Consider the following 16410-nt stretch of genomic DNA (forward strand, 5'->3'; position numbering starts at 1 on the left):
ATTGTTTTACAACTTGCACTGCAAACTAGAACTCAAAGGGTTTATATATACATTTGATTTTATACAGATGATAACTGATTATAGTTACAAACCTAATGCCGTGAAAGGGACAACGAATTACATTTCCGAGCCGTGACTTCAACTGGCTTCTATAAATAACTACATTGTAATTTTTTTTCCCATTCTGCGGTGAGCTTTGCCGATGCCGGTGGCCTCCAGGAAATGTCGAAGCGGTGCGTGTGTGTTGCCCGAAGAGAGGACGCACCACTGGGAGGAGAAACTAGCAACAGCAGCAACAGGCGTCAGCGGCTTCGAGCAGCACTAAGGTAGAGAAACACACACGGAAATACCATTTAATCCCCTCTTAAAGTCGTTTAAAAACGAGACGTGTGTTTTTGACACTTTGTGAACTTCTTTTCTCGTTTTATTTCACGTTGTTTCGTATCCGTTCTGTGGGCTTGTTAGCGGAAGATGGGCTTGGCTCTCCTCCGGTTTCGAAATGCTTCTCCCCCGCTTTTCTAGTGTCGCTTGGCGGACACTTTCAAAGATTTTTGACGTTTTCTCTGGCAGGAAGGAACGATGAGCGACACAAATGCGCCCAAAGTCGAACTTTTTGTTAAGGTAAGGAGGAGACTTTTTTTTTTTTTTTCCTAATAACACGCACGCACGCTGTGACGCGCGTCGGCCGTGTCAATTTGACATAACGCGATGTGTCGCTCATTAAATGTCATATTTACGTTGCTCTATCGTGTTGCAGGCGCGTGTCAATGTCACTCAGAAAGCCTGTTGACCCACTGGCTTTATAAACGACTAATCTCATTAAAAGCACATTAACATCAGACCTGAATCTCTATTTAGCACTTTGTTTCACAAGTTGTGCACTAATATGTTCCGCACAAGTTTCCATAATGATTCCTCTGTTTGAACGCGTGCTCTACTTTTTTTTTCCACCCCTCTCTCCATGGAAGAAAGATGCTGTTGTAACTTTAGTCAAATTGCCACTTTCGGTATTTTATTTTTTGGGAGGAAATAGAAACCAAAAGCAGTTTGATGAGTGTTTACTTCTCAGATAGTGTTGTGTAGCGTAACTTATTATATTGTGGTGTCAATTAAGCTCTGATAAAGTATGTTAAAGAGGAAAAGTATTTCTAGGCTTTGGGACTTTGGGCAAGAAGCGGGCAACACCCTGGACTGGGAGTCACTCAAAAACAGACAACCAGTCACACGCACGCTCTCAGCGAATGGAAACTTAACCTGTCAGACGAGTGATCAGTGATGAAAGGAGACATTTTGCTCACATTTGAAAAGGTTTTCCAGGAGGGCTGGATGATTTTGACAAAAAATATTTTAAAATGTATTTTAAAAAAATGCCTACAAGTCACCAAAATGGTTTTTCTTTCTATATTGTAGCCGTTGCTATTTGAAAAATGCATTCTACTACATTGCAGTGTCAATCTGTATTTGACTATTATATTATATTTCCCGTGTCAAAGTAAAATACCTGTGACATGTTTTTGTGACTATTGCCTTAGGATAAAAAAAAAAAGTTGTAGCATATTTTTCACACTTCTTTTTTTTTTTAATCACAGACAAGTGCACCAAACCCCCACGCAAACTACAAAGCAGACACAATTCGAATAGTAGTAATATTTTTTTTTCTCTATCTCGAATGACTATTGAAAAGAAGAAAAAGAGAACAAGTAGTTCCAAATACCCGCCCTTCCCTAAATACGCTTCCTCATTCAGTGAATACTCCCGTCGAACTCTTGGAGGCGCTAATGAGTAAAAATTCCTTACATTTGTGTATTTTATCTTTTTTTTTTTTTCATGGGACAACACTGACGAAATAACACCAAATTTGAAATGACTGCTCCCCATTCAAACCACCTGTGGGATACTAAATGCAGCCTTTTTATTTTGTCTCCCAGGCAGGGAGTGATGGCCAGAGTATCGGCAACTGTCCCTTCTCTCAGCGCCTCTTCATGGTGTTGTGGCTTAAAGGAGTCACATTTGACGTTACCACCGTGGACATGAAGAGGTGGGAATCTCTTTTGGGATTTTACGATGGACACATTTGCTTCCTCACGTTGTTCACCGTATCGTCCGTCCGTCTTCCTTCTTCTCATCCACCGAAAGGAAGCCGGACATTTTGAACGACCTGGCTCCCGGTGCCCAGCCGCCCTTCTTGTTGTACGGCACCGAGGTGAAAACGGACACCAACAAGATCGAGGAGTTCCTGGAGGACAATCTCAGCCCCCCAAAGTAGTCCAACACATTTTGCAATTCTTAAAGGCGGTAACGTTCTTTAAACGAGGGCTTTCTCTGTTTTTCAGGTATCCTCGTCTGGCAGCGCGTAACCCCGAGTCAAACACAGCAGGCATGGATGTTTTCTCCAAGTTCTCAGCTTACATCAAGAACTCCAACCCTCAGACCAATGAAAGTGAGTCAAAGACGATATAGTTGCTGGGTGGGTGTTTGAAGAAACCTTCCGTTCATACGCTTGTGTTCAGATCTCGAGAAAGGCCTTCTGAAAGCACTGAAGAAACTCGACGACTACCTCGGCTCGCCACTTCCTGACGAAATCGACCAAAATAGCTCAGATGAAGTCACTTCCTCGACCCGCCCCTTCCTCGACGGACAACAACTTACACTCGCTGACTGCAACCTGCTTCCAAAGCTCCACATTGTCAAGGTAACGAGGCTTTGGGGATCTTTTTAGTCCAAATGTACTCATGCACACCTCCCTTGCAAAAAGGAGACCATTTTCACACAATACATTTTTTTTTTTTTTTTAGGTTGTGTGTTTAAAATACCGAAAATTCAGCATCCCTCAGTCTCTGTCCAACCTTTGGAGGTACCTGAACTCAGCATACGCCCGAGACGAGTTTGCCTCAACCTGCCCGATTGATGACGAGATCCACATGGCTTACGCTTCTGTGGCTAAAGTTCTCAAGTAGGCTTTGGGAAAGAAAAAAAAAAAGTTGGTTAGAAAGAATTTATCATCAGTTTAACAACACTTTTTTTTTTTTTCTTCAGTTTTGCCTGTTTACTGTAAAAACCCTTAAAAATCATTTGCTCTAAATTCCACGCTATAGTGGAGTTGCAAAAGATCAATCTAAATGCAGTCGTACCATTTCTTTGTATTTTGGGGAGATGATGTATACAGACACAAAACTGCCAAGTCGGCTGAAAACTCATTCAGCTTAAGTGTCAATCTTTTATTTCGTAAAATATATGCACACCAGCATGAACCAAAGTATTTGGCAATCGCATTGAACGGTTCACACTCGGGATGGGCCAGTACCGACACCAGCCTTCTTTCACGGTGTCGGTACAACGCAACGATGGCTGCTGCATTGTGGTTGTTTTAATCAGGAACTAATTAAAAATTTCTCATTTTAGCAGAGTAGGCTATAAATATGAAATCATTTTTCTTCAAATCTTGTTCATTTTTAATGTGCCCTAAAAACTTCTTTGTGTGAATTGAGTTTACCAGTTAGCAATGTCCTGAAATATTTTGTGTCACATGAGTTGGCAATGTCGCAACTATAAAAATAGCGGGTAGTTTCCGACTGCTTGGAAGGAAGATGATAAGCTTGAAGAAATGTGCACTTACAGAAAATAGCTCGTGAACAATGCTGTCTGTCAAGCCCACTGATGGAAAGGAACATTTTAAATCATCTGAAAAGTGACTTCAAACCACACAAGTGCAATTTAAGAATCAGAACTCTTTTTTTTTTCTACGCTGTTTTTGACATATTTGCCTGTTTTGCTTCACAACTTAAATTGGAGAGGTCCACCTTCCCAAAGTGAAAAGATTTTTGGGTTTGTTTTAGTTGACTGAACTGTTTCCGACATGAATCAATTAAAGGGACAGTGTCTTATAATATTTTCAGGATGTCATTTTAGATTTCTTAATGTACTGTAGAGAAAAATGACATTTCAGGGACCTAACTCATCAATATTTGACTTAACTCTTTGTTTCTTAATATATTGCATGTTATTTTGATGACACCTATTTAGCTCCTTGCTATTTTTAGTATTACTTTTGTTGACTTTTTTTGTGTGTTAGATAATTAGCTGACATTCCAAGTTGACTTTTGTATTTCCAAGGCCACATTTCATTTGTGCATTTCTTTAAAAATAAGCCCAATAAAGTTTTCTTCAGAAATAAGTAGTGTCTGACTCTCTGCATGCTGTTGGATTAATTTTTTGCATGTTCATGGAGATGAGAACTGGAAAAATCTTTTCTGCTTTTTCCCTATTCATAGTCCCGAATTTAAGACCTACTGGACTATGAATGTAATGTAGGCTATCCTTTTTCTTTTCCAGTCATGAGCATACCACAACGTAAGCAGCGTCGGAGTTTTCAGGCCTGCAGAAGTTTGAGCGCAGGTAGCAGGCAGATTGCGGCACCTCCCCACTTGGTGGAACCGAGTACTGACGCCCCGTTACACAGGTCTGTATTGCAGCACACGTTGGTGTAGTTGAAATAAAGGCCACTGCTGTATTTCTGCCCGTGCACACCACACTGGGAAGGATCGGCGCAGCTTTTCTCATAGAACGTTATTTCAAGTGCACCTATGGATGCAGAAGTGGAAAATGTTTATTATCCATCGACTACTTTGCAGGGAATGACATATTCATTTTTGCTCTTGGATCCTCCACCCAGAGAGAAAACAATCATTCCATTGTCTTTGAATCAAAAGGCCACACTGAGTACAGCAGTACAATGAATGTTTGAGCTTCAATTTGTGAAACAATAGAGCCATAGTTGATATACACACACACACACACACACAAAAACAGTCACCTCGTTTTGCCGTTGCAACGCTGGACAGGCAGCGATGGCCATCCCTGCAAGGCCCGGGAAACTTTAGGCAATCCAGAGGAGAAATGGCAGGAAATACACATGTATAACACATCAAACAAGCTGAAACAGAAGACAAATATTTCCTATGTCAGTTATTGGAAATAAAATCTAAATAAACCAATACACAGGTTGAAACGAACCTTCTTTGGCAAAATAACGTGCAGAAAGTTTGGAAGGTAAGTAGTATAAGTTAAAAGCTGACAGTAAGAAAGAAATTAAAGTGCTAATACCAGGAAAAACGATGTCATCAATTTATATAAAAATAAACTGAAACATTTAACGAAAAATACAATGCATTAGACAAAATGTGAAATATTCATATGATTTTTTTTTTTACTTACTTGCCAAGGGAAGCGCAAGTAGTAGCAAGAGAAGCTGCGAGACAGACATGATGCTTTCTTCCCGTGCAACTCTTCGAGTATCGCGTTAAACTTCTGCAACAACCTCCAAATAGTTTCCAATTTGTCGATTCTGTTAAAGTCCACTCCCCTCTCCTAATTCAAATTCTGCCTCGCCTCGCCCCTGCACTGCATTTTTGGCTCAAGCGCTTCTTATGTTGTGCGTCTCTCCAGAAAAAATTGAGACATTTAATCGAATATCATTTGATGATGATAGATGATGACACAAATAAGAAACATCACATTACAAATGTGATTGATGACTAAAAAGAGAAAAAGTTCCGCTTTTTTTCCCCCGAATTTATGCGGAGGAGACAGGAGCTGGCGGATTCTTACCACGCATTTAAACTCTGACATAAAATAGAGCGGTTGAGAGGGCTGCTCATTTGGAATACGTCAGCACGTCCGCCATATTGGATGTATCCCAAGTAAATGAATGCAAAAATTATTTTTTGATAAGTTATTGTAAATTGCCCAGTAAAAGAAATCAATTAAAGAATATAACACTGCACCGTATGAACAATCCACTCGGTAAATTATTCTTTGATATGATCTCGAGATCTTATCACAGAAAAAAAATCATGAATATCCCATTTAGCAATTAAAAACCAGAGGGAGTCAGAAGATAGGAACGTCAAGTTTAACTGAATTATCCTTAAATTGTAATGGGAGACATGAGGACAGCATGTTGGACGGTCTGCTGACTGGAGGTCTTGTGATGGGACCAGTCAAGTGGCTCCAACCAGTTAATTAGATGTGCAGAGAAGCACAGGATAAAGTCGTAATGCAAAGATTCACACGGTTACTTAACAGCTTTGCTTTGCTTGTTTTGCTTTAGAAACTGTGTAGCTTGTTACAGTAGTAGTTCTATACACACTATATCTTATTAGAATCAAGTTGATAAATATAATGATTTGAATGTATTCTTTTTTTAAATCATATTTAGTTACAGTTAAATATATAGAATACTAAGCAAAAATTGATGAAAATTCAAGGAGAGACACAAGAGGTAACAGGAAGTTGTATGCAGACCAACACTGCCACCTTGTGGGGTTTTCTATTTATGTATCTGTTGTAGTACCAAGAATATCCTGCGAGAGGCAGTAGATGCCGAAGGACAACCAGAGTGTTGGAAAATTGTCACCCCGCATTCATCACGAGGGATAAACTCCAGATACAGATTTATAAACAATTTTTTTGAAACACATTTAGATATCAGCGCATTAGCGCCCTCTGCTGACCAAACACCAATGGCTTTTTTCCCTCGTCATGCTTTGCTGCGTCTACCTATTTATTGACGGAGCACTTCCAATGTTGCTTATGTGTTCACATGGATGTTTGGCTGCCAGATCTTAGTGAACAGATGGTGTTCTTTAATCCTGTCTGTGCCCTCTACTTACCATCTTTCACCCCCCCCCCAACTCACTCATTCCCCTTTGCAATTCCACTCCTTTGTTTTTTTCTACCACTTCACTTCTGATTTATGTGTTTGTGCTGTCTACAGTAACTCAGAGAGTCAGAAAAGAATGTTGCAGGGCTGCATAAATCATAAAAGTAGTACCACGACTGTCTAGATGCAATTTTGGCCAAATAGTGTAGTCGTTCATGTGTTTGTTATTAAAAGTGACATGTAACAGTGCCCCTCCCCTTTCACAGTCTGTAACGGTGCAACATGTTTACCCAACAGCACCATTTGACCCATTTGGGAAAAGCTTAAAAGATTATTTTTTGTCATATCAAGGACAAAAAGAGATGACTGCTCCTGATAAACAGGCGTTAGTATACAAGGAGGGATATCAGTATATAAATGTAAATATAAATAGATAGAGAATATAATAATCAGAAATATTTCTTGTGGACGTTCGATTGATCTGCAATTACCAATTATTTCAGATCGTAAATTATGTCAGAATACACGTCAATTACCAAACCGGAAACGATACGTCAAATTTCATCATTAGCTTGACGCGTTCAAATTGGTTACATACACGCCGTGAAATTACTTTTGTGACAGCAAAGACGTCGTATTTCAATGGAAATCGAAAGAGTAGCTTCTGTGAAGTGCAAATATATTGTTTTATTTTGAAGTGATTACAAGGAAGTAGCACGGTTCAACGCAGAGGGGGGCGGGTGGACAGGAGTGAAAAGCAGGATAACGGGAAACGGTCCTGTTGGGGAAATCCATCCAACAGTGGCGAACGTGGCTGAGCGTCTCACCTCAGCGCTTTGAAGTGGTAAGGAGGATTACTTTTATGGCTTTGCTTGTTAGTTTTTTCTATAATTTTCCATAGGGGAATTTAAAGGTTGCAACGTGAAAGCATAAGAGTTGGGCGTCGCACTAGATTGCGGATTGCCTGCACCGGCGCAAAACTAAGACCACAACAAATGAGCGCAAACAGTTTATTAAACGCATCTTTTGTTAGGTTGATAGGTAAAATTAGTCTGTTTAGTTGTTTAACTTGAACCTGCACTGTATGTTTCGTAGGCATGAGGTTTAGGTGACAAAAGTTTTTCTAAAGCGAAATGTATACAAAAGTCTTCTGGACATTGATGATGCTTATACTGATAATTCTCACTTATTGCGTCAAGAACAATAACCCAGTCGTCATCAAGATTAATCTAAATCGGAAACCCTTTTTTATTCACACATCATAAAAACTAAAGTACTATATGGACAAAAAGTGATGCAAAATATTTTGTTTAGTTAATTAGGACAAACTAACTATTGTGAAAATGTCTTTCATTTTGGTCGATTCACTCTATAGTTGAGTGTTTGGGTTTGAGTTTAAATGCATTTATTCTATATTATAGGGCAATTGTCTGCTAGTTGTAGTCCTAATGTGTGTCGCCCAAAAGTTATGTAGTTTAGTGGCAGCCAATGAAAAACTCCACCAGATGACTTCTCTCCTAGGCGACTATCTTGTGGCTCCTCTAAAATGTTTTTATATATGAATATATGTGTATATAAAATGTATAGTAAGGCTTTTTATTATTTAAAAAAAAAACATGTATAGTAAGACTTTTAAAAAAAACTTAACATGTATAGTAAGGCTGTTTTTAAAAAAAATAATAATAATAAAGAATTACTATATATACCGTGTAGTTTGTTTTATTAAAAAAAGTGACTCTGTATAGTAAGGCTTTTTTCATTTAAAAAATGACCATGTATAGTATGGCTTTTTTTATTTATATGTAGTAAGGCTTTTTTTTTTTTTACTATATATGGTCCATATTTTCTAAGAATGCACTATCTATTAAGAGGTAGAAAGTGTCTGCACTTTGTCCCAGTTCACTCCAACGCCAACACAACAGTAAAGACGTTGTTCCTCCTCTTGGCATTTGTTTGAGGTCTCTTCCTCTGCTCCACAGAGATGGCAAACATGTGCCCGTACGGCCAGTTCACCCACGCGGTGGTGCGAGGCATCTCGGAGAACTTTGGAAAGGTGGTGGGAGACAATGGTGAGAACAAGGATGTCTCAGTGGACCTGGCCAAGGCCCAGCGTCAGTTCGGCTGCCTGACGGGGGCGCTGAGGCAGAAGGTGGGCTTGCAGCTGATCGAGATCCCTCCCGACCCGGAGCTGCCCATGAGCTGGAAGGTAGAGGACGTGGCGGTGATCCATGGTGACACGGCGCTCATCACCAGGCCCTTCAGCCAGCAGAGGCGCAGTGAGGTGAACGTGCAGAAATTGTTTTAGCAAGAGGTTACTAAAAACCAAGAGGGCATTTGACATTCTTTTGTCACAGTGGTCAACTTGAGGGGGCGGAGCTAGCAATTCAGGAAGCATGAAGGGGTAAACATTTTTTATTGCGGAACTAATGGATCTGCAAGTGAAATCATCCTTTTCCTTGACAAGCCCAACAAGGAAAGCATTCAGAAGCTTGCAGCTGTGCTATCATGTGAACACAACTTGACAAGTGAACTTAAAAAAAAAAATCACAATCTTTGGACCATTGCCAAATTGAAGTGCGGTGTAACAATAAACTATTTGAACTAAACCTCCCGTGACTGATCATTCTCCGTTTGTCTTTGGAAGGCGGAGGCGGTACGCAAGGTGCTGGCCGAGCTCAACCTGACCATCGAGGAGATGGACGGCACCGCGGGGGACTCCGAGGGGGCCACGCTAGAGGGCAGCGACATCCTCTTCACAGGGAAGGAGTTCTTTGTCGGCATCTCCTCCCACACCAATATCAAGGGAGCCAAAAAGCTGGCGGACACATTTCGGGTAAGAAGAAAAAAAAAGTGGACTATGGCGACTAACTCATTTTGAAGATTTTTAAGCCTCTAATAAATTTAAAAAAAAATCAAACTTTTTATTTAGAAATGTTTGTACATATTGCTAAATGCGGCTATAGTGAGGAATGATTTTATATGCGGACCCAAAAGCAGCTGTTTGCATACTTGGGGATCCCAAATGAGTCACTTGAGCAGGCGTTGCCGATTGTTTTAGTAACGCCCGGTTCTCGTGCCATGGCAGTTACGCAGCAGTGCATAGCAAAAGGTTTTCCGCTGTATGCGTTCAGGACTTTTCCGTGTCCACCGTGCCAGTCTGCGGCGGGGTTCGACTGAAAAACATCTGCTCGATGGGTGGAGCCAACACCATCATCATCAGCAACAGCGACGGGGCCAAGAAGACACTGCGGGTGGGTGTCTTTTCATATGTCGTGCATTATGCGATTGTTATTCGTTTTTTTTTATGCGTGGCCAGATGATGGAACAGCTGACCGACCACCACTATGAGGTTCTCACTGTGCCTGAGCAATCTGCAGCTAACTGCATTTACATAAATGGGCCTTCCAAGAAGGATTTCCTGCTCCACAGGCCAGTGGAAGAATGTCCCGACAGTGTGGCTGTAAGTCAAGAATTCATGTTACTGAAAGTCTCGTAGCCATAATGAAATAGTTCTCCTTGTGTTCAGGCGTTCCAGAAGCTGCAGGATTGCACCTTCTTGCCTACAGCTTGCAGCGAGATCGCCAAGCTGGAAGCTTCTCTGTCCTCGCTTTGCCTCCTTGTTAATAAGAAGCACAAATATTTCTGATTGTCAAACCTATGTGCGTTTTGGATCCCTCAGTGCTGTCACTCTGAGGTAGGTAGGTGGGTGGGTGTCCTCACAGAATGTTAATGACCAAAATGTTAACTGTTCGCAGTGCAACCTGCATGATTTACATCTGTTAACTACTAAGATGTTCTGGATGAAAAACATTTTGTGCTTTGCAGTGTTGTAGGAATGCAGTTAAATGCTTTGGTTGTTTTTAGCTACAGGGGGAGTGGGGGTCACAATAGCCAAATGAAGCTTTTGTACACTTTGCTACAACTTTTGTATTGAATGTGATTTGTAAAGGTGCATTTATTAAAATGTCTGGTGAAAATCACTTTAGGCTGAACTCCAACATGATTCAAAGCATGTCTTATGTTAGAAAAATTCTAACACTTCCCAAAAATTAGAAGCAATAATATAATTTACCTTTGCTCAATTTTAGATATTTGTAATGAATGTTGCTCTTAGCTTGACACACTGGGAATTGCAAATCAGTTTTGTATAACTATTGTTTTGCATTCTAATTAAGAATAAGACCTGAACACAACAAAAAGTGAAGTGATGTACTCAAATTTATTGACTTATTTGAACATTTAACGGTTGGACTTGGCAACTCTCTCCAACTCGTCTTTCTTTTTGATGGCGTAAGAATTAGATGAACCCTGAGGGGGGAAAAAAAAAAAAAAACTTAATCAAAGGCGCATTTGAACCACTGCATTCAAGGTAAAGTTAAATTCTCCGCCATCAACAGACCTTGGCAGCATTGATAAGCTCATCAGCCAGGCACTCTGCAATAGTCTTGATGTTCCTGAAAGCAGCTTCTCTTGCGCCTGTGCACAGCAGCCAAATAGCCTGCAACATAATGTCACAAATTACTATAAAAGCATCCAGTGGGAGCAAACATGGCTCCACAAACGACAGCAATGTGATGTGTCAGATTTGGTGATTGGCTGGACCACTACAGACTACAGCCAATGAATAAATACCGACATTCTTAATCTGCGAGCACTTTAGCACGCCAAGGCAACAATGCCAAGGTGTGACTCTAGCCTCGTGAAAGTGACATTACATGAACAATTTTGTCACCTGGTTGACTCTACGGAGGGGCGACACATCCACAGCCTGCCTCCTGACTGTACCGGCGCGGCCAATACGGGTGGAGTCCTCGCGGGGTCCACTGTTGATGATGGCGTTCACCAACACTTGGAGGGGATTCTACAACAATAGGACCATCCAAATGAAGTCATGCAAATTAAGCTCAAGTTAGATGCCAAAAGTTGATTACAAGAATTATTTGACAGGTCATGTGTCTAGGCTGGTGATTGACTGAGCAACAAATGATGACAGCCAATGAATTAGCAGAGACCTTTCCTCTGCGAGCACTCTAGCACACCAGGACAACGGCACAATGTCAGGGCGTGACTCTAGCCTCGCTCTCCAGGGATGTTCTTGAAAGTAAACTTGATGTTACTGCACCTCCCCAGTCAGCAAGTGGATGATCTCAAAGGCGTGCTTGACAATGCGCACGGTCATCAGCTTCTTGCCATTGTTGCGGCCGTGCATCATCATGGAGTTGGTCAGACGCTCCACGATAGGGCACTGGGCCTTGCGGAAACGCTTGGCGGCATAACGGCCACCAGAGTGCGGCAGGTACTTGGCGTACTTCTCCTTCACGGCAATGTAGTCCTGCAACCCAAAACGGGAATTCAACAATAGTTAAGAATCTATGATTTGTCAGCATATAAGGTGCCTATTAGAAAGGTCATGTATCTAAGCTGGTGATTGGCTGAGCCACTGGAGACATCAGCCAATGAATATGCAAAGATTTTTCCTCTGCGAGCACTCTAGCACACCTGGACAACGAGCAATGTCGAGGCGTGACTCTAGCCTCGCTTTGATAACCAAAATGTTAAGTCGAGGCAGCACCTACCTGCAGGGAGATGTCATTGATCTGGACATCATCGGTGCTCCACTTGCCAAACAGCTTGATCTCAGGACTCTCAGCCACTGCTGGTGCAGTCTCCCATTCAGCCACTGTGGACGGTAAATTGATTTAATTTTGCAGTACTTTGGTTCGTGTGGATTTGCAAGTGCAAAAGCCATTTGGAGAACTGTTTGAAGCTTGCAGAGAGTCAAAACTAAGAATTTGATAACTTATCTGAATAATCAGGTATTACTCTAGCGGGATATATGACGCATGACAGTTTAATCACTTTAAGGCGCTGCAAATAGTTGAACTTGTAAGTTAAGAGTCACGGATGAATGTATTTCCTATGGAGGGCCTTCTTTGACGCGCCTCGCAACACGTTAGCCATTAACCGACTCTAAATCAAGCCACACCATACGCTTTTCTACGAATTTGAAAAGAGGGACTCAGCAGCTCGGCAACAATAACAGTAGATACGTAAGATCAGTAGAGAATTCAAAGTTAAGCGTAGTTAGCCGCTTGTTAGCTAGCTTCCACATGGGCTAAAATGTAGCAACATGCTAGCGCTTAGCATTGTTATGCAGGGCCAAAAATCTTTCATGGGAAAATACCACATCCTAATAAATTACTATGCTTATCTCAACTTTTGGGGAGACCGCGAGTCAATGTTGTATCTATTGACGCCGCAATATTTGTTTTGTGTACTCGAAAAGGCAACTAATAATGTATATTTTACTCACTGGTGTCCGAAGGTCTGGAGCGCACTTCTCAGAGACGGAAAAGGGCCTACATGCGGCGCTGCTTGGACATATCCGTTTGGATTGACACGTACTTCCGGTAGGTGATGCATGATGGGAAATGTCGTTTTCATATATACTAATGGGAATCGCAGGTCATGTTTAAAACGTTTTATTGAGGAAAGACATTTAACACTTGATTTGTCACTAGAAATCTTAGGACATTGTCAAAATAGCTGTATCCATTCAGAATTTTAAAAAGTACAAGTTTTAACCTTGTAGAGGCAAAGAACATGAAATGACATCCCTTCAAACCATACTAAAGTTAGGTAAATGAGTTTGTATAGGCATATAATACATAGAATGCAAAATCTTCCAACAAAATGACAATTAAAAGCTTCAAATAAATCTCTTCTTCCCTTTTCTGTGAAGCCTTTCCCTCTTTTAATTCAGTTAATTCCCCAAAGAAGTTTAATACAAGTCCCTTCAGATCCAGCAATAACAAAAAATATTATCCTTCTTAAAAACTGCAGAACATTTCTGTGAATCAAATCCCTTGCAAGATGGACACACAAATAAAGGCTGACTCACTTGTATGGGCAAAGGTAAAAAGTGGCATGTGAACAATGAAGGACGAGGATGTATTCCCATAAAACTCCCTGACTATCAATTTAAAGTCTCGATCCTTCCGGTTTAGCACTAACACAACAGGCAGGTTATCTCAGCACTTGCGGTATGGGACATGTAACACTTGAGGCATGAGAGGAAAATTTAAGGCGCCATCTACGAAAACTATTCATAATATACTAGCTGTGGTTAATGAGCAGAAAACATGGGAAACCATGACAACACATGTAAAAAATACTGCATTAAATAGGAGTAAGGCAATGGCACAAGATGACAACATCACTTAGGCACTGTAGTGTCACTTTAACCTACTATATAATCCAAAACTATCACACGGGAGAATAATGACTTCCTGATGAAAGAATGTACTCAGCAATACTTTCTGGATTTGCTACAAATAAACTGTGGTCCTAGGGAATAGCTTAAATGCTGGGAAACCAATACATTAATGGAAGCATTTGCAATTTACAGTTAATGTCAGTTCTCTGTGCCTTCAGCGTCTTCCACGCAATGAAAAAAAAAACAGTATCATCTCAGAATAACAACATGGTTGCTGTTAGACTGCAAAATGTTTTTTTTGCTATTCTAAACCAGCCACTTTTCCATGCAAACATGGAATACAGTTTCATTTGAATGCCACCAGACATGTTGGACGTAAGGAATCGAACACAAGATCAGGTCGCCACGAGTCGCCAGCGTCTTCAGACCAAAGATATCCTTTAAGTAGATCTGCATAAAAAAAAAATACAGTTTTACTTCTTCTGGGTTAATACTAAATCGCGATAGTGAGATATGAAAAAATAACAGTGGGGGGGGGGGGGGGGGGGGGATCTCAATGTTAGATTGTACTCACGCCTTGATGTTGCATCTCAACAACAGTCTCATTGTCATCAAAGAATCCAAACTGACTAAAAATATAAGAGCAGAACACAGAATGTGTGTAAACATCACATGGGTGTCATCTGTTCATTCACATGCAAAAGGGGAAAAAAACTACAGTATTCTATAGTACTTCACTTTGACATTAAAAGCAGAAGTAATGACTCACCTCGACTGCCAGGGAGTGATGACTCCATCGTCGGGTCCTCCGACTAGCACCAGCTTGTCAAGTCTCAAAAAGTTTTTCTTCCATTCTGAGAGATGCAAAATGCTTTCTTTTTTTTTTATACAGAAGAATGAGTTTGAAGATAAGTTATTTGCTGACCTGTTGAATTCGGATTAGGTCTGTCGCTGTTGAGGAGAGCCAGATAATCACTGCTGTTGGTGTACATGTCCCTGTGGTGGGGGTCTGAAGGAATAGAAGATTAATTTCTCAGCCTGAATTTGACGATGAGCATGCACGGAAAAGGTATTGTTTAAATCGCACCGTTCCAATAGTTGCAGATAGATACCCTCTGGCCTATGGAAGTATAACAGAGATGGTACAAGTTGGACTTGACAAACTGAGGAAACAGGTACTTCAAGTAATCGGTATCTGCGAAAACAAAAAGCAGGATTGATTGATGAGTTGGAGTAGTAACTAGTCACTCAGCATGTACGTCAAACTTTTAAGAAGGAACTTACCGCCGTATTGTCCGGCCTGAGGTGAGGACAGCGAGATGAATGAGTGCACGTTGTGATCTGGCAGAGTGGACAAGATTCCTCTGCAAATCAGTCCACCTGAAAGAAAATCAAACCCAATATTTTCCTTGCCAGGTTTGACATATTTTTAAAGAATAGAAGACTGACACAAAAAAAGAATTAATATATTTTGTGACCTAAGTTTCTAAACATGCTGGTCTGACCTTACTCTGTGTCAATACACAGTAAGAAGAACAAACATGCACAGGGAAAACCTGATAAGCTTTACATTTAAGAAATGTCAATATGAACTGAAATTGAGAATGCTTCATGGGGAATTCCAAGAATAGTTTTCTTACCACTTCCTATTGTGCAAATCAGCACTTACAATTAACGGAATATGGTCATCCAAAGGTCAGCTTTTATATATCACTGTAACTACAGAACATGTTTTTATCATCTAAAATGAGCTGCACATACACACCTTGAGAGTAGCAGATAAAATGAACTCCCTCAGCGGAGTTTTGCATGATAGGGTAAATGGCCGTTTTGAAACCCTCGACCTGCTTCCACATGGGCTGCAGGCTGGAACCTCGATCAAACAAGTCAATCACTGTCACATTTGTTCCGGGATGAGCCTGAAACATATTAAAGCTTTTACAACTCGTTGAAGAATACAGTAGATATGTCGTGACGTCAGAGCTGCATATGTTTACTCAAAGTGAACTCAAACTGCAGATTGTGTTTTAGAAACTGCCGATCATAATATACCAAACATCATCGATCCACCCATACCTCATGAATGAAGCCCTGGAGGTTTTCAAAATCTCCCGAGCTGTCGAACAAGCCGTGCACGATGATCACCGGCTTATAAGCAACTGCGACTGTCCATAAACACGCACCGAGAAGCGACCATAATAGGCTGGTTATCCCGATGCTGTTCTCCCTTCTTCGGATGATCGAGTCTGTCGCCAAGCTCTTCATTTTAGTAATAAATAGTCGACAAAACTGTGCTCTATTAAAACAGAGATGTGTTAAATAATTTAAAAACAAAAGTTAAAATTCGCTCCATTGCCTGCACCGTCATCCCTGATTAATACGGCAAGACTTGCACATAGTTTTTTAACAAACATATTAGAAATTAATCCCTTTAATAGCGACGCGGTAGTAAACAAGTCTTGCAGCCGAGCAAACGTGAAGTGGTGTATTTGTTCCGGTCTTTATTCAAACGTCACGTTAGAGATTACGTCAC

General features: G+C 40.9%; 5 protein-coding genes and 3 non-coding genes across 9 annotated transcripts; 2 read left to right on the top strand and 6 right to left on the bottom strand.

Moving 5' to 3' along the window:
• Positions 1-188: 188 nt before the first annotated feature.
• Positions 189-4174, top strand: clic1 (chloride intracellular channel 1). 2 transcript variants are annotated; one of them, XM_061266487.1, is made up of 7 exons: positions 189-326; positions 571-621; positions 1929-2038; positions 2137-2262; positions 2334-2440; positions 2511-2692; positions 2796-4174. In XM_061266487.1, exons 2-7 carry the CDS (start codon positions 580-582, stop codon positions 2955-2957), a joined length of 729 nt encoding a protein of 242 aa, XP_061122471.1. In that variant the 5' UTR covers positions 189-326; positions 571-579; the 3' UTR covers positions 2958-4174. The 2 variants fall into 2 exon arrangements, with proteins under 2 accessions (XP_061122471.1, XP_061122473.1); XM_061266489.1 differs by lacking the exon at positions 571-621.
• On the bottom strand, positions 3198-5604 carry lypc (ly6 domain containing, pigment cell). The gene is made up of 3 exons (XM_061266492.1): positions 5215-5604; positions 4814-4933; positions 3198-4581 (listed from the first exon to the last, which is right to left on the bottom strand). Exons 1-3 carry the CDS (start codon positions 5261-5263, stop codon positions 4370-4372), a joined length of 381 nt encoding a protein of 126 aa, XP_061122476.1. The 5' UTR covers positions 5264-5604; the 3' UTR covers positions 3198-4369.
• A 1755-nt stretch (positions 5605-7359) lies between these two features.
• ddah2 (DDAH family member 2, ADMA-independent) lies at positions 7360-10641 on the top strand. The gene is made up of 6 exons (XM_061267507.1): positions 7360-7505; positions 8641-8942; positions 9306-9494; positions 9793-9912; positions 9978-10121; positions 10188-10641. Exons 2-6 carry the CDS (start codon positions 8643-8645, stop codon positions 10305-10307), a joined length of 873 nt encoding a protein of 290 aa, XP_061123491.1. The 5' UTR covers positions 7360-7505; positions 8641-8642; the 3' UTR covers positions 10308-10641.
• Positions 10642-10861: 220 nt separating this feature from the next.
• On the bottom strand, positions 10862-13070 carry rps5 (ribosomal protein S5). Its single transcript, XM_061267509.1, has 6 exons — positions 12975-13070; positions 12238-12341; positions 11784-11993; positions 11394-11522; positions 11061-11159; positions 10862-10969 (listed from the first exon to the last, which is right to left on the bottom strand). Coding segments are annotated over exons 1-6 (612 nt in total). The 5' UTR covers positions 12976-13070; the 3' UTR covers positions 10862-10900.
• On the bottom strand, positions 11234-11363 carry LOC133145040 (small nucleolar RNA SNORA3/SNORA45 family). The gene has a single exon (XR_009710812.1). It is a non-coding gene; the product is annotated as a small nucleolar RNA SNORA3/SNORA45 family (small nucleolar RNA).
• LOC133145039 (small nucleolar RNA SNORA3/SNORA45 family) lies at positions 11610-11742 on the bottom strand. Its single transcript, XR_009710811.1, has one exon. It is a non-coding gene; the product is annotated as a small nucleolar RNA SNORA3/SNORA45 family (small nucleolar RNA).
• LOC133145038 (small nucleolar RNA SNORA3/SNORA45 family) lies at positions 12070-12201 on the bottom strand. The gene has a single exon (XR_009710810.1). It is a non-coding gene; the product is annotated as a small nucleolar RNA SNORA3/SNORA45 family (small nucleolar RNA).
• A 57-nt stretch (positions 13071-13127) lies between the features above and the next one.
• On the bottom strand, positions 13128-16379 carry ppt2b (palmitoyl-protein thioesterase 2b). The gene is made up of 8 exons (XM_061267506.1): positions 15954-16379; positions 15643-15796; positions 15162-15257; positions 14965-15072; positions 14803-14886; positions 14647-14731; positions 14452-14506; positions 13128-14327 (listed from the first exon to the last, which is right to left on the bottom strand). The coding sequence occupies exons 1-8, from the start codon at positions 16140-16142 to the stop codon at positions 14184-14186; spliced, it is 915 nt and encodes a 304-aa protein (XP_061123490.1). The 5' UTR covers positions 16143-16379; the 3' UTR covers positions 13128-14183.
• Positions 16380-16410: the final 31 nt, after the last annotated feature.

This window comes from Syngnathus typhle, linkage group LG20, assembly GCF_033458585.1.
Source record: "Syngnathus typhle isolate RoL2023-S1 ecotype Sweden linkage group LG20, RoL_Styp_1.0, whole genome shotgun sequence".
In the NCBI taxonomy this organism is placed as follows: domain Eukaryota; kingdom Metazoa; phylum Chordata; class Actinopteri; order Syngnathiformes; family Syngnathidae; genus Syngnathus; species Syngnathus typhle.

Excerpts from the sequence above, each read along its gene's own strand:
- clic1 (XM_061266487.1), top strand. The coding sequence starts at position 580 with ATGAGCGACACAAATGCGCCCAAAGTCGAACTTTTTGTTAAG. Across the intron at positions 2,039-2,136 it reads ACCACCGTGGACATGAAGAG|GAAGCCGGACATTTTGAACG; the intron begins GTGGGAATCTCT and ends ATCCACCGAAAG. Across the intron at positions 2,441-2,510 it reads CAACCCTCAGACCAATGAAA|ATCTCGAGAAAGGCCTTCTG; the intron begins GTGAGTCAAAGA and ends GCTTGTGTTCAG.
- lypc (XM_061266492.1), bottom strand. The coding sequence starts at position 5,263 with ATGTCTGTCTCGCAGCTTCTCTTGCTACTACTTGCGCTTCCCTTGGCA. Across the intron at positions 4,934-5,214 it reads ACTTGCGCTTCCCTTGGCAA|CTTGTTTGATGTGTTATACA; the intron begins GTAAGTAAAAAA and ends CTTCTGTTTCAG. Across the intron at positions 4,582-4,813 it reads CGTTGCAACGGCAAAACGAG|GTGCACTTGAAATAACGTTC; the intron begins GTGACTGTTTTT and ends CTGCATCCATAG.
- ddah2 (XM_061267507.1), top strand. The coding sequence starts at position 8,643 with ATGGCAAACATGTGCCCGTACGGCCAGTTCACCCACGCGGTGGTGCGA. Across the intron at positions 9,913-9,977 it reads GGGCCAAGAAGACACTGCGG|ATGATGGAACAGCTGACCGA; the intron begins GTGGGTGTCTTT and ends ATGCGTGGCCAG. Across the intron at positions 10,122-10,187 it reads AATGTCCCGACAGTGTGGCT|GCGTTCCAGAAGCTGCAGGA; the intron begins GTAAGTCAAGAA and ends CCTTGTGTTCAG.
- rps5 (XM_061267509.1), bottom strand. Across the intron at positions 11,160-11,393 it reads CCCTCCGTAGAGTCAACCAG|GCTATTTGGCTGCTGTGCAC; the intron begins GTGACAAAATTG and ends ATTATGTTGCAG. Across the intron at positions 10,970-11,060 it reads AGCTTATCAATGCTGCCAAG|GGTTCATCTAATTCTTACGC; the intron begins GTCTGTTGATGG and ends TTCCCCCCTCAG.
- ppt2b (XM_061267506.1), bottom strand. The coding sequence starts at position 16,142 with ATGAAGAGCTTGGCGACAGACTCGATCATCCGAAGAAGGGAGAACAGC. Across the intron at positions 15,797-15,953 it reads TCCAGGGCTTCATTCATGAG|GCTCATCCCGGAACAAATGT; the intron begins GTATGGGTGGAT and ends AATATGTTTCAG. Across the intron at positions 14,328-14,451 it reads TTGAGATGCAACATCAAGGC|ATCTACTTAAAGGATATCTT; the intron begins GTGAGTACAATC and ends TTTTTTATGCAG.